The sequence below is a fragment of the Aedes albopictus genome, chromosome 2 (assembly GCF_035046485.1).
Source record: "Aedes albopictus strain Foshan chromosome 2, AalbF5, whole genome shotgun sequence".
Lineage (NCBI taxonomy): Eukaryota > Metazoa > Arthropoda > Insecta > Diptera > Culicidae > Aedes > Aedes albopictus.
Window position 1 is genome coordinate 297,788,030 of NC_085137.1, and position 16,010 is coordinate 297,804,039.

Sequence of the window (16,010 nt, forward strand, 5' to 3'; positions counted from 1 at the left end):
AATGATCGATTATTTTCATACATTACAGGGAACGTTAATAAATTACGTCCAACATTTGGGAGAGGGGTCTAGAAAAGAGTGACAGTACGTGTACTCAGAAATAAAAGTATACACAAAATTACTATTATTTAGAAATCCCGAAAACGATGGACGTAATAGGCTGCGGCCAGAGTGGACGCGTCACGCGACGCGACGCGGTGCGGCGCGTTTTTGACGCGGCTTCCAACGCGGCTTGATAGCCACAGTAAACGCGGTGCAACGCGTCTGTTCGTAAAGCAAACTGAAAAGTTTTCATAATTTCCCTCACCTTTGCACATGAATACTGACCATAACTATTTTATTAATTAGTTATTTTATTAAACTGACCATAATTATTTTATCTTTCGAATTACAACAAACGGTGAGAAGTTTTGATAAGATTTTTTGGATATGTATTGGATCACTTCACACCATCAATGTATAATTCCCAACTCGGGTTGCAGAGACAGTTTGTGATAGGTTCGTCTTGACAACAAGTAGCACACAATCAAAGCGAGCTGTCTCCTCTCTATCGGTTTAAAAGCCATAACATTTCAACAGTTTTTAAGAGTTATCTGATGAAAAATGTCCAAGAGATATGTGATTATTGTGCTCAATTTAAAATTAAAAATGAACCATTTATCAAAATGCACCTTCAACTGCTATTTATTTATTTCGGATGATTCAGAAGAGGCATACATTTGGGACAATGGTGGTTCCCTAACCTCAAATCTACCCGACCTACAGGTACAAATTTTGAAATTTTATGAACAAGTGAGCTTGTAGTCAAAGCTGCCACAGGGTTGTATACGTAAAAAAATGGCACCCCTAGTTTATTTTTAATCAGCAAGGCAATGCAACAAGTTTGTTCTCAAAACTAATATATTTTTATTTTGAAACTATTTTTTAAGCTTACAGTCCTAGTAGAATACTTCGAGATAGTAAAATAAACGAGAGGATGCCAACCCTTTTTGTGCATGAAACATAGGTAGGGGTAATGTGAAAGCAAGCAGAGCAGGGTGTAGAATGACGTAAAAGAGATTTTGATTATTTCCGTTAAGTCTTAAGTCATAAATTTGAAAGAATTACTGATTTTGATTCGCAATATAGGTGAAAAATGAGGTTACGAGACGTCACCGGATAATAAACATGTGGTATTATTCATGTTAATATTTTTTACATTCACATTTGAATGCATTTGAAAAACATTTTCGTAAAATTAGCGCCATGATTTGGTAAAAACGGACGAAATCCACACAAAAATACAAAATTCTCCGCGCGAACCGCGTGACTTCCGCATCAAAAACAGTGCATGCACTGTTTTGTCGTGCGTCGCGCGGCTAAACGCTTTCCGCTTCGCATCGTTCCGCGCGCACTCTGGCATGTTGTGATTGTTTTACCTGCGTATTCTAATGAACGGAGTTCTGCCGCGCGTCGACGCGCGACCTGTCAAATGCCGCATCGCACCGCGCCGCGCCGCGTGACGCGTCCACTCTGGCCGGCACCATAAATGAACCTTCCCGTGACGGAATCAAGGATAATCAAAAAGTTGTACCGCTCAAACTCTGGGTACTGGCCTATCGATGTATTCTCCTGGAAATAGTTAAATAAAGTAAATCCTTCAGTACACGCTTTGCCAAATGTGCAAATATTTGGCAAAATCTGACAAATTTATTTGTCATGTGTGTACTGACCAAATAATTTGCAATAACATTGTTGTGCAAATATTTGCCTAACTTTGTAACGGCGAATATTTGCTAATATTACAAATTGAGCACTTTTCAAGTAAGGCAATATAGCAAATATTTGGCCATGTTTGTAACTCCAATCAGTACTCGAGTGGCAAACATGTGCAAATGTAAGTTTGCCAATTGTTTGTCGTACGTGTACTGATCATTGACAAATAATAGCCAAACGGCAAACGTCTGCTAACGTCTGATACGTCAAATAGCCAAATATTTGCGCGTATTGGCAAAGCGTGTACTGAATGCTTAACCCTAAATTGAGTGGAGTTAACAAAAATTAAATAGCGGCTCACGTCTTAACTCACGTTCTTCATGGTGGCCATGATGAAACACGTTTGAGGGTTTTTTTTGTGAGTTATGTGTCACCAGTTATGTTACATACACATGCATTCATTAAAGAAAAACAATAGCGCAACTTTGTTTGGAAAATTACTTCAATTTCAATCGCATCACATATGATTTGGCTATCGGGTTCAGTTAAAGATAAAGCTTACTGAACGCCAGGTGTAACATATATTAAGCTGATGTGACTTCCCAGACAACCAGTAATCATATATGATGTTGCATAAGATGATAAAGTGGAGGCCATATGCGTGCTTGCCTCCATTTAGGCGCATGTAAAATGTACGCATATCGCCTCCACTTTAACATCCTATGCAACATCTTATACGATCACTGGTTGACTGGGTTACATTTAATTCGGTGAAGTTGTGAAGTTCATGTTGTGAATCAGATTAATCTGCGGTGTATAAACCATTGAATTCAATAGAAAAACACATCTGACTATCTTTGACGTTTATGGAACAGTTCATAAATCAAACACATGAATCGGCCGTGTCAACTTTTTTCAGTGTATTCATAATTAGGCGAGTTCCATCGAAACGTCAAACGGTTTTAGACTAGCCGTGCTAGTCATTTTAGACGAGAGCATGCACTGTGAATTTCAAGCAAGAAAAAATCATTTTATTCCGCAATGAACGTCAAAATTTACCACATAAGTGGATGGAATTTTCAATTTGCTCTAAGATGCCTATCTGTTCTGTGCAATCGCCCAACCCAGCCACTGCCATCGACAGAATGCGAAACACTTACCGATTTGCTGCCCCCAACACGACCCACCCTTGCTACGCCTTTGATTACGTGAGTTCCGACAGCCACTGTGAGTACCAGCAGTGAGCGCAAGTGAGTGGTCCCGTCATTGTCGCCGTCTCCGAAGTGTGGTGACTAATGCAAAACTCACCACAGCAGCACCCCGAGAGTGACAGCCATCGAGAGAGTTCCACCCGCGTCTGGAACCAGCGTCGCGATATTGCGCGAACATTCTAGATTGCGGGTGCGCACATATAAATACCCGATAAGTTCGCCCGCAACTTCAGTTATGTTTTTACCGCCGCGAAATATACTTCGACCAGTGAAAGTGAACTAAGTACTAAGTAGTTAAGTAGTGTTAAGTAGTGTAAGGTGCAGAGAAATACAGTAGTGAATTAGTGAACCAGTGGTGTTGTGCCTTTCATTCCGAATTTCCGAACCGTGATACAGTCTACCCCGACCCGCCGGAGTTGGCCCCGGATACGCGCCAACAGAGTGGTCCTTCGAACCGGATCCAGTGCCGCCCTCGCCGTAGGAAAGGATACAACACCATCATCGCTGCCCGACACGTTTCCGTGGCTCCGTTGCCAGAACGTGCACCGACCGAAGAGAAGATTATTCGCTACTGCCGTCACCGCTTGTGAAGTGTTCCATACCGACCACCGATCGCCCGAAGAATACTCTGCACCTCCGTTCCGACCCGAAACGAATTCGTAGCGTGTTTTGTCCGAAAGAGTTTCACCATGTCGCAGGTACAGACGCCGATGACCAGATCAGTTACCAAGGCTGCAGCTGAAGCCGCGAAGCAGAAGCAGCAACTAATCGACAACGCAAGCAGCTGGGAGATCAATGCCGATGCAGAGACGATAAAAGAAGTATCGTCACTGTCCCGTCAGCGTGATCAGGTAAGCCTCAAGCTAGCACGAGTGCAAAGGGCACTTGCCACTGCCAAGCATGAGGTGAGCCTCCCGCAACTCAAGACATTCCTGAAGAAGGTGGATGACGCGTACGCCGAATTCAGTACAATTCATACGAAGCTGGTTGCCGTTATCCCGGATGAAGCTTTCCGACAGCAGGAGGAGATTTACATCACTTTCGAAGAACGATACGACTACGTCCGCACAGTCATCGAGGAGCTCATGTTAGCACACGAGACGAACACCACCAAGGCTCAAACTCTGCAACCGCAGGTGATCCTGCAGCAACAGCCATTGAAGATCCCGATCCCCACTTTCGATGGATCGTACGCCAGCTGGCCAAAGTTTAAGGCTATATTCCAGGACCTGATGGCTGGCTCGGGAGATTCCGACGCCATCAAGCTTTATCACCTTGATAAAGCGCTTGTTGGTGAAGCGGCTGGAGTTCTTGATGCCAAGGTGATGAGCGAAGGGAACTATCAGCAAGCATGGGCTATCCTCACCGAACGATACGAAAACAAAAGGATCATCGTGGAGACCCACATCCGTGGACTGTTCGACATCCAGAAAATGGCTTCTGGATCCTGCAAGGAGCTGCGACGACTTCACGATGAATGTGTCCGCCATGTTGAGAGCCTGAAGTACCTTGAACAGGAGTTCCTTGGTATTTCTGACTTGTTTCTTGTCCACATTCTGGCTTCCGCGATGGATCAAGCGACAAGGATGGCTTGGGAGGCCACCCAAAAGAAAGGTGAGTTGCCTACGTACGCACAGACCATATCGTTCCTCCAGGCAAGGTGCCAGATGTTGGAGAACTGTGAAATAGCTTTTCCGACCGCCAACACCGAACATGCATCGAAACCAAATTCAAGGAGAGAAATTTCTACGAACGCATCCGCCGTGAGAATCTACGCCTCTGCATCTGAGCCGAGGAAGGACATTTGCGACTTCTGCGAAGGTCTACATCGTAACTACCAGTGCAACGTGATTAGTGCAATGCCGTTCGACAAGAGGACCGAGAAAGTGCGAGCTTCTGGTGTTTGCTTCAACTGTCTCCGCAAGGGGCACAGTGTCAGAGATTGCTCGTCAACAAAATCGTGCCAGAAATGCCAGAAGCGTTATCACACTCAACTCCACAACGAAGAGGTTGAACAAGTGTCAAGCTCCAGCGTCCCATTACCAGAAAAGGAGACTCGTCCTGCAATCGCTCAAAGTATCGAATCTACTGCAACATCCACCAGAGAATCATCGAACATTCCACTTTCTTGCAACTTTGCCGACTCTACGAAGACCGTGTTCCTGCTAACAGCTGTTGTGAACGTATTGGACGCAAACAACAAACCACATCCCTGCCGCGTGCTGCTAGACAGTGGATCCCAAGTGAATTTTGTCACAGCTGATTTTGCGAGTCGCATTGGAAGTACGAAACACCGTGTCAACATCCCGATCAGAGGAATCAACGACGTACAAACCACTGCGTTCGACAAGGTAGTAGTGAAATTCCGATCCCGTGTCTCCGACTACGAAGCGCAGGTGCAGTGCCTCGTAACACCAAGCGTAACAGGAGTCATCCCAGCATCAAGAATTGATGTTTCGTCCTGGAGTATTCCCTTCGGAGTTCAACTCGCTGACCCTGAATTCTACAAACCGGAGAAGATCGACATGCTGCTTGGTGCCGAACTGTTTTTGAAATTACTACGCCCAGGTTACATCAAACTTGATGACGATTTACCCGAGTTACGTGAGACTACACTAGGATGGGTAGTAGCCGGAGTACTCAAAGAACGACCCATCTCCAAACGTGTCCAGCATTCGCTTATCGCATTGGAAAACAATACCATGAAGATTACCCAGCGTTTTCGTAGCACCCAAGAGTCATTCAGCCCAAGTTCGACTTCCAGTAATCCACAGAATGGGAGATACCGCCGAGGAATGCAAGAGAATAATCCAAATCAATCAACGCGTCGTGCCGTGTACCGCCCTACGAGGTCGACTGCCAATAGTCCAGTGCTTTGCTGTAGTGCCTGGACTGTGAAGGATAAACAATGTCAAATCCCGTCCTCTGCAAAGGTTTCAACGATGATTTTTAGGTGCAACCGGCCACCTGACCGCCTCCGAGAGCAGCAACCACCGATTCCGACCAAGATATCCAGAACCAGTCCTCAACTTTGCCTAAATAAGTCGAATGAATCGCTTCGAACTTTGTGGATTCCAAAGACCAACGACATAGGCAGTAGAGCTTCAACATCGACCAATGGACGACAGAAAAATGACATCCCATCGCTCAGCTCAAGAGTATCCCGACCCAAAGCAGACAACATGCGCAACCTATGGACTTCAATCGCCTACGACAGTATAACCAACGACGAAATCTATTGAACTTCGTGTCAACCGGGGGGAGTATGTTCCGTACGGAACGAGAGACTAGTCAACGAGAACTAAACAATCGCCCAACCCAGCCACTGCCATCGACAGAATGCGAAACACTTACCGATTTGCTGCCCCCAACACGACCCACCCTTGCTACGCCTTTGATTACGTGAGTTCCGACAGCCACTGTGAGTACCAGCAGTGAGCGCAAGTGAGTGGTCCCGTCATTGTCGCCGTCTCCGAAGTGTGGTGACTAATGCAAAACTCACCACAGCAGCACCCCGAGAGTGACAGCCATCGAGAGAGTTCCACCCGCGTCTGGAACCAGCGTCGCGATATTGCGCGAACATTCTAGATTGCGGGTGCGCACATATAAATACCCGATAAGTTCGCCCGCAACTTCAGTTATGTTTTTACCGCCGCGAAATATACTTCGACCAGTGAAAGTGAACTAAGTACTAAGTAGTTAAGTAGTGTTAAGTAGTGTAAGGTGCAGAGAAATACAGTAGTGAATTAGTGAACCAGTGGTGTTGTGCCTTTCATTCCGAATTTCCGAACCGTGATACAGTCTACCCCGACCCGCCGTAGTTGGCCCCGGATACGCCTAAGGCTTTTGCTGTTTCGTACCGCTTCTAGCCTAGAGAACAGACGCGCAGGTTCGCAAAATCTCCTCCCTTTCCTGACGGCTTAAGATAACCGGGGTTAGTTACTAAATTTTTCCTAAGGTTGCCCATTACTTACCTTAACCGGTCAAACTAAGGCCTAAGTGTCCTCTGTTGTGCGTAGGAGTCGTCTCCATTCCACTCGGTCCATGGCTGTGTGTCTCCAGTTCAGCACTCTGCGAAGGGTCCACAAATCGAATTCCACTTGTTCGACCAACCAAGCTCGCTGCACACCACGTCTTCTTGTACCGGTCGGATGACTCTCGATTGTGTGAAGAATTAGCAATAAGTTAAAATTCACAAATACAAAGAAATTAAAAAAAAAAAAAAAAAAAAAAAAATGACTCTCGATAACCATTTTAGTCGGGTTGCTACCTGACATCCTGATGACGTGACCCGCGCACCGTAGCCTCCCGATTTTCACGGTAAGGACGATGTTGGTTCTCTCAGCAGCTGATACAGTTCGTGGTTCATTCGCCTTCTCCAAGTCCCGTCTTCCATCTGCACTTCACCGTAGATGTTATGCTACACCTTCCGTTCGAAAACTACAAGGTCGCGTTGATCCTCTGCACGTGCCTCCATGCTTCGTGCCTTAGAGGACTTCTAATTAGCGTTTTGAAGATAGTTACCTTCGTGTGACGGTGAACTTTATTCGATCGTAGAGTTCTTCGACACATTAATGACTAATCCGGTTCACATGGCTTCATTCTTCAGTTGGATTACGGTTCCACCATCGTCTCAAATTTGCGAGCTATAATATCAATATCATCTGCGAAACCAAGCACTTCGTCAAAATCGTTCCACTCGTGTTTATCCTCGCTCTCTTTATTACACCTTCTAAAGCGATGTTAAACAGCAAGCAAGAAAGACCATCGTAACCCTCTGCGAGATTCGAAGGGACTCGAGAGCATTCCTGAACTACGCACATCAATCTCGATGATCGATCGTCGCCTTGATCAATCGTATCAGTTTATCCGGGAATACTGTATGTGTATTCGTGCATAATCTGCCATAGCAGCTGCTGGTCTCGATCGATTGTATCATACACCGATTTAAATTCGATGAACAAGTGATGTATGGACACGTTGTATTCACAGCATTTCTGCAACACCTGGTGGATGGCGAACATCTGGTCCGATGTAGCGCGTTCATCCATAAATCAAGCCTAATATTGCTTCACGAACTCTCTCGCAATCGGTGATAGACGGCGGCATAGGATTTGAGAGAGTATCTTGTTGGTCGCACTCAGTAGTGTGATCGCGCGATAGTTCGCGCAATCCAACTTGTCGTTCTTTTTCTAGATGTGACACACGGTGCTTTCCATCCATTCCTCCGGTAATACTTTCTCCTCCCAAATAGCGGTGATGATGACCCAGTGTAGTGCTCTCACTAATGCTTATCCACCGTATTTTAAAAACTCGCTTGGTAGTTGATTTGCTCCAGCGGCTTTGTTGTTTTCAACCGGCCAACATCCTCCTCAATCTCTTGGAGGTTAGGGGCTGGAAACCTTCGTCCTCATTCTAAAGCTGCCGTCATCTCTCGGCCACCTCACGCTCGCTCGTGAGAAGTTTCCCGTGATTGTCTCGGCACATGTCGGCTTGTGGTACAAAGCCTCTGCACGAGCGGTTCAGAGTATCGTAGAACTTTCGCGTTTCCTAAGCGCGGTATTCCTCTTCCATTGCTTCGCGATCTCGTTCTTCCTGCTGGTGGTTTTTCCTGCGGAATACTGAGTTCTACCTGTTCCGCGCCTGTATAAGGTTGCTCGTACCCAGTGTCGATTCGCCGAGGAGATAGAGATAGGAGTTGCTGGGTAAGAGGCTGATAGCCACTCAATGGGGTGTATTCTATTACATAAACTATTTAGTGTCACGATCAAGTCAGTTATGTTACTTTACCATTTTCTTTTGCAGGTATGGCAAATACCAGACGGTGGACTAACACGAACCATAACCGAGCCTGTGGTGGATCTGGTGTACCACCAGCGACGAGTAGGTCTAGTGTTATGGCACCCGTCGGCCCTGAACGTCCTCCTCACGGCCGGATCAGATAACCTGATCGTGATCTGGAACGTCGGCACAGGTGAAGTGTTGGTGCGGATCGAATGCCACCCGGACACGATCTACAGCGCGTGCTGGAACTGGGACGGATCGCAACTGGTGACCACATGTAAGGATAAGAAAATTCGCATACTCAATCCCCGGTCGGGTGAACTCCTAACCGAGGCTATTGCACACGAAGGATCGAAGGCGACACGTGCAATATTTTTACGACACGGACTCATTTTTACGACTGGCTTCAATCGATCCTCTGAACGACAGTATTCTCTACGAGCGCCGGACGCTTTGGGTGACCCTATTGTAATGGTGGACCTAGACACATCGAACGGTGTGATGTTCCCACTGTACGACCCGGACACGAATCTGATCTACTTGTGCGGCAAAGGCGATTCAGTCATCCGTTACTTCGAAGTGACACCAGAGCAACCATTTGTGCATTACATCAATCAGTTCCAGACACCAGACTCCCAACGAGCCATCGGTATGATGCCCAAGCGAGGGTGTGACGTCAGCACTTGTGAACTGGCGCGATTCTACCGACTCAACAACAGTGGCCTGTGCCAGGTGATCTCAATGATTGTGCCTCGAAAGAGCGAACTCTTCCAGGAGGATCTCTATCCGGATACGCTCGCCGATGAGGCGTCCATATCGGCGGAAGATTGGATCTCCGGCTCGGATGCAGATCCACAGCTAGTATCACTCAAAGTAAGTATCCTGGTTCTGCTTTTCACCGCCAGCTACCACAACTCAGACTACGTAAGAATAGGACAGGACTCCATCATAGCTGCTCATCGGGCGAAATCATTTTGCAGATTCATGTGCTTTATCGTATCATGAGACGCTTTTGATCGCTTAGCTATTCAAGAATCAGATCTATAACCATATCTGGTTTCTTTGCTTTTTCTATGTCCGAGTCTTGGTCCTCTTCTACGGAAAACAATAAACACTTACTGAACTAATGGTAAATAACAGCAATTAATAATACTACTGCATTTTATCAATTGCGTTCTTTATGCAAGACCTTCTTTATTTGTATTATAATTCAAACCAAAATATGTGTTAAATGGTTTTATTTTATTGATTGTTACCATGCATGATGCCTTTCCGAATCCTTTTTGTAATAAGCTTCTATCCGTTACTAAAATATTGTTCTAAAAATACCATGCTACAGTCTCTGCATATGCTAACTCCGATGCCTCTGCTGAATTAAGAAGTGCTACCACAAAGAATTCTTAAACTCCCATAAATAAGTAACAATCCATCGTCTTGTGGTAATCGACGTTTTGACGTTCGTATCACTGGCTTCAATTCACTCGGACATTTGATTACAATTTCATCATGAATTCCCACAAAACCGCTGCAAGAAAAATGTTTATAGAAAGCGTGATCTTTACAAGAAATCGTCAGTAATCGCTTTCGGAATTCCTCCGCAATGTAATTCAACCTGAATTCCTGAGGTTGTTATCCGACATCCTGGTGACGTGCCCAGCCCTGCCTAGTTTCCCAATTTTAGCGATGCAAGCAATGATTGTTTTTTTAAGCAGCTGATAGTTCATTCGCCTTCGCTAACTACTTCCATCTGCATTCTGCCGTAGATGGTACGCAACTTCTTCTGTCTGGGTCTTCGACCAGAAGGCGCATTATTCCTGTGCACGCATAAATAGTTCGATAGTCCATGCTTTGTAAATGATTAACTTTCCACGAAAGCGAACTTTATTCTATCGTAGATTTCTGCGTAGTCTGAAGCAAGCTCAATTAGTTGTCATAATGCGTCTCTGGACCAACTGGCTCGATTTCATTACCAGCGAGTGAAATTTGGAAATGAAGGTTCGTTGAGCTAATCATTGATGACAAATTGGATTCACCTGTCTCATCCTGTGATCGGATATACGCTTCTACCATCGTCTCCAATTTGCCAGCTGTAGCATCCATATCATCGACGCAACTAATCAACTAGACAGACTGAGCGAGATACGAAGGTTTTCAAACCTCGAGAGTATCCCTAATACTGGAACTACGCACATAAACAACACGATTCATCTTTGCCTTCGAACTGTCGAGTAGCATCTGCAAATTCACTATTTGGATAATTCCTTTTGTTCACTGTTATGACATTGACACTTTTTTTGATTCTCTACCCTAATAAAAATGTATTATACACTGGCGATTGGGTTAATGATTGTACTTATCATTCCGTGTATGATCACGATGATAGCCCGAAAGGGTTGTTAAGCACGTTGTATCATATTTTTCTATTAGGGTAGTCCCCGCGTTTGTCAAGATACTGTTTTCACCTTTCAATCAGTCCAAATGTGTTTGTCCTTACCCCCACACATTTTTATTCAATCTACTAATGAAAGCTTTTCCCGAAATACATGCATGGCTATATTTGAACATTCAGAACACGTGCATCACTCTACAGTCAAAAGCAACCGTTCATTCTATACCAATCCAAATAACACATATTTAGTTTGTAAGGCACCTTGTAGTATTATTAGTGCAGGAACATGGTATGTAAACCGCTCAATAGGATCGTGTTTTCGTTGAAAAGGGTGGATATGTGTCGCAATCCCAGAGCACTCAGCTGACGGTGACGAAGAAGTCCAACGTCCTGGATAAGATGCCACCTCGAGGACCAAAGGGCTCCCCGGTAGGGGGAGCAGCCGCCTCCACGACACCGTCGGCAACCTCCAACGGATCCGCCAGTGCTTCCAACGGAACGTCGCAATCGAACGCACCTGTCAGCACGGCCACCAACGCCGCCAGTCAGCCACCGGAGCCAATAGTCATTAGTGGGGTTTCGGTAAGTATTGCTAGCTTGTACAAAGAGATCCTGACAATTTTCTTACGCGCCTATCTCATCAACAGGAACAAGCATTGACCGACCTGCGTACCAAATTTGAGGACGAATTCCGGAAGCTAAAGGCAATCATCGTGAAGCATGAAAATCGCATCCGCTCCCTGGAGGCCACCGTGAAAGCCATGGCCGACCGGGGACTGACCGAACCGGATGCGCCCCTGCTCAACACCTCAACGCCTTCACCCACCATCGTCGGAGCGAACCAATCGGTGTCCAATGCGCACGATGACCAGCACGGCGATGGTGGTGGCCACTACACCAGCACGAACCTAGCCCCGGACGAAGTGTAGATATGTAGAGCAAACAAAAGTTGCACTCAGTCAAGAGCACACAACCTGAACAAACCAACTGGAATACTGGCATACTCAAGCAGTGGATGTACTAGGTACTGGCAAAGCAAGCAAACTACTACATACATGATTACGATTGATGCATGCGAAACTACATTTACAAACGTGTAATAACTGCGGCTTAGAACAGGAAACAGATGCATGCACGAACACAAGCAAAGAGGAAAACGCGAGCGCTCAAACAAAAAGTTTTTAATATTATTTTTAAAATAATATATAAAGTAAAACAAATCGTGTGAAACAGAAGAATATTTATTTGTGTTGATTTTTATTGCAAAAGAAAAAAAAACTGAGAGAAACAAAGATTGTGGTATCATCCGAACTCTTATCGATTGTGGAGAATGAAAACAAAAAATGCCTTGTTGCTTGAAGCTAAAACAACATACTTAAGATAGAAAACGAAAAAGCCTATATTTAATTAAGTGGAACTAAATCAAACAAAAACAACTAAACCTTTGTAAATTTAATATCAGAAGCAGGAGACACTTATTATAAATTTACTTTTATTAGAAAGTCTTTTTTATGTAGTTCTCTCTTGTATGCGATAATATCACCTTCAATATTACACCAATTAGTGTTGTAGAGATTAAATTGCATTTTTTTCTTTTTGCTTTTATTGATTTCGCTGTTTCACGGGTCACGGTGTCAAAATTTCGATAATTATCGAACATTCATGTACCTCGGATTTTTCTTCGAAAATGAATAGTATTTGGGCTATTAATTCATAATCGGAAAACTAGAAAATATTTCATCGGCGAAAATTTTTCCATACATTTTGTATGGGACGTTTTTTGGGCTAAAAGAGTAATGATTGATTTTTAGTATGGGAAATACCCAAAAAACTCATCTAACTCAAATTTTTCCCGATAGAATATTTTCTAATTTTGCATTTATACATTATAGCCGAAATTCTAACATTCTATGAAGAAAAATCCGAGGTACATGAAAGTTCGATAATAACCGAAATTTTGACACCGTGCGGGTAACTGATGTGCCTTTACCATACGCGCCAACTTCAGACGTAGTTGGGGCGGGGGGAGGAGGTGGGGGGCAAGGCCTCTCAAAATCAATGAAATTCGGAAAATATCGAGGCAGTTCACCTAATTTGGACATATTCACGTGAAAACTAGTGCATTGAGCCAAAAAAGTTGAATTTTGTCCAATTTTGGAGAGTTTCACCCCCCCAACTACGTCACAAGTTGGCGCCTATGGCTTTTACCATTAAGTGCGCCGTAAAATGCGTAAAGTTAGTTCATAACACTATTCCGCAGTTTTGGAGCCGGCCTGGTGTGATGGATATAAACCGTATGAAATAGTTGTGATCGCTCAGTATATTCAACTTTTATATAATTTATCGAACATTTTACTGGTGATATTATACAGGCAGAGGCCTGTCAACTGGTGTTGCACTGAACTAAAATGATAGGCTAACTGTTTATAAGTAGACCGCAAGTAACTTAGGAAATATATTTAAGGCGAAACTGAAAGCATTTCCTCATTTTTTTGGTTTTTGATTTTTTATAAAATAACGAAGCAATATTTTCAAAATCGGTTTTCGTGCACATGTAGAGTATGGATCAAGGTATCTCCTGATTTTTTTTTTCCAGGTGGAAAATGTTTTTCGCTTTTGCAGAAACCATTTTTTGTGAAATTAAGTTTAAAAATGGTTTCTGCAAAAACGAAAAACATTTTCCACCTGGAAAAAAATTAGGTGATAAGAGTGGCCATTCAATCTGTTTTGGAATTCCCGTCTTCTTCCCGGTTTTCCCGATACGATTTTTCAACTTTTCCCGGTTTTTCAAAATGAACCTTTTCGGAGTATGTGACACCCAACTATCATCTATATTAGACCTGTTCACTTTTTTTGACCTACCCGTGCCACATCAAATTATCAATCCACATGCTAAAACAAGGCTTCAGTCCAAAATTGAGCCAAATTGATAAAGGTTTAGAGGTGTATCAAATCGATTTTGTGTTTTTTCGAGCATTTTCACGAAAATATACTTCAATATCCAGAAAATTGCACCAAAAAGGTACCGAAAATACCGTTAAAATATAGTTAGAACAATACTCTACAATTTTGCCGAAGACACTACGGTGTTTAAATTGCGTATTTCAAAGTTATTCAACAATTTTCGTTAAAAAATCACCAAAAAATACAATATTTTTACGATTTTTCATGTAAAAGTCCTGAAATTTTACATTGTTTTAGGTGACTAATTTCATGAGCTATTGCTCCTATGTGTTACGAACATTTCGTCCATACATCATTTTAGTGTAGAAATTCGTTTTCATTGACTAATTATCAAAAGTTTGTCACGTTGATACTAAAAATTGTACAGAGTTGCCAGCATAAAATAAAACAAAGTTACCCATGATATAAACGTCATTACACTTCTTTGTCTCATCTGCATCAGTTCAAATTTGGTGCAGTTGGTTAAGCATGAGATTGTGGATTCGAAGATTCAAGGTTCGAGTCCTGGAATAGAATTTTTTGCGTCTCGATCCTGCTATAAGTTGATGAAACTACGCACTGCATCTCATTGCAATTTGGCATCATAGCATTGTTTCGGAACCGTAGAATGCATAGTAAGAATGAAGTTTCCCTTCATCGTGTAGTTGTGCTGATTTGTGGGTAGATAGATAACAAGTAAGCTACACCCACAGTTGTCTGTAAAATGTTGCATCCAGAAGCAGTTCCATCATCGTATTTAGCTAAATTGATCATTATCAAACAGATGCTCAATATTTCGCCCAGCTGATATCGTCGACACAATTTATTGTCAACAAGTATAAACTTAATATCTTGCTAGTCCTGGAATGGGCTTAATTGGCAGGTCCCGATCATTATTCTTTGGGAGATTGCGTGTAAGTCATGGCAGATTCATCAAAGAAAGAAAAAAAAAGTTTAGCATGTATTTGAGCTTGAACCTGGGACCTTCTGATCCACAAGCTCGAGCCTTACCATCTGCACCATTTCTGATACTTAAATCAAAAGACATTAGAATACGATGGCATGACGTCTTAATCATGGGTAACTTTGTTTTAATTCGTGCTGGTAACTCTGTGCGATTTTTAGTATCAACGTGACATACTTTTGATAATTAGTCAATGAAAACGAATTCCTACACAAAAACGATGTATGGACGAAATGTTCGTTACACAAAGGAGTAATCGCTAATTAATTTAGTCACTAAAAACATTGTGAAATTACATGACTTTTATATGTAAAATCGTAAAAATATCGTGTTTTTTCGTGATTTTTTAACTAAAATTGTTGAATAACTTCGAAATACGCAATTTAAACACCGTAGTGTCTTCGGCAAAGTTGTAGAGTATTGTTCTAACTATATCTTAACGATATTTCCGGCATCTTTTCGGAGCAATTTTGTGAATTTCTGAGTAAATTTCTGTGAAAACGGCTAAAAAAACACAAAATCGATTTGATACACCTTTAAATCTTTATCAATTTGGCTCAATTTTGGACTGAAGACTTGGTTTTACATGTGGATTGATAATTTGATGTGTCACGGAGAATCTGAGAAAAAAAGTTTCAAAGTGAACAGGTCTAATCTATATAAATAAAAATGGAAAGGTGTTTGTATGTCACGAATAGGCTCGGGAACGGGTCAACAGATCGACATGATTCTTTCACTGTTGCATTCCGCCAGGCCTCCGACGTGTTCGTACGAAAAAATAATTAGAAAAAGTGACCGGGAAGGCAAGAAAAACGGGAAAATCTGAAATTCCATTTTGAGGGGCATTTCTTCATGGAACCGGATGTCAAAAAACAGAGTAGGCAGGCAGAACGACGTTTGCCGGGACTGCTAGTTTTATATAAAAATTAAGTATGTACAATGTACGGTCAAAGTTAAAAGTTATTAAATTATTTTAGTACTGTAATGATGAGATCAAAGTTTTGTAAATCTTTTCGTTTTCGTA

General features: G+C 43.0%; 1 protein-coding gene across 7 annotated transcripts in view; it reads left to right on the top strand.

Moving 5' to 3' along the window:
- LOC109430619 (coronin-1C-A) overlaps positions 1 to 12,584 on the top strand; it is an 84,955-nt gene extending 72,371 nt beyond the window's left edge. For 6 of the 7 annotated variants that reach the window (XM_062852119.1, XM_029879652.2, XM_029879653.2 and 3 more), the window contains exons 4-6: positions 8,712 to 9,563; positions 11,389 to 11,661; positions 11,727 to 12,584. In XM_062852119.1, the coding sequence (XP_062708103.1) occupies positions 8,712 to 9,563; positions 11,389 to 11,661; positions 11,727 to 12,008 (1,407 nt within the window). In that variant the 3' untranslated portion in view covers positions 12,009 to 12,584. The remainder of the gene's footprint in view (positions 1 to 8,711; positions 9,564 to 11,388; positions 11,662 to 11,726) is intronic. The other variant, XM_029879656.2, reaches the window with a different exon arrangement.
- Positions 12,585 to 16,010: the final 3,426 nt, after the last annotated feature.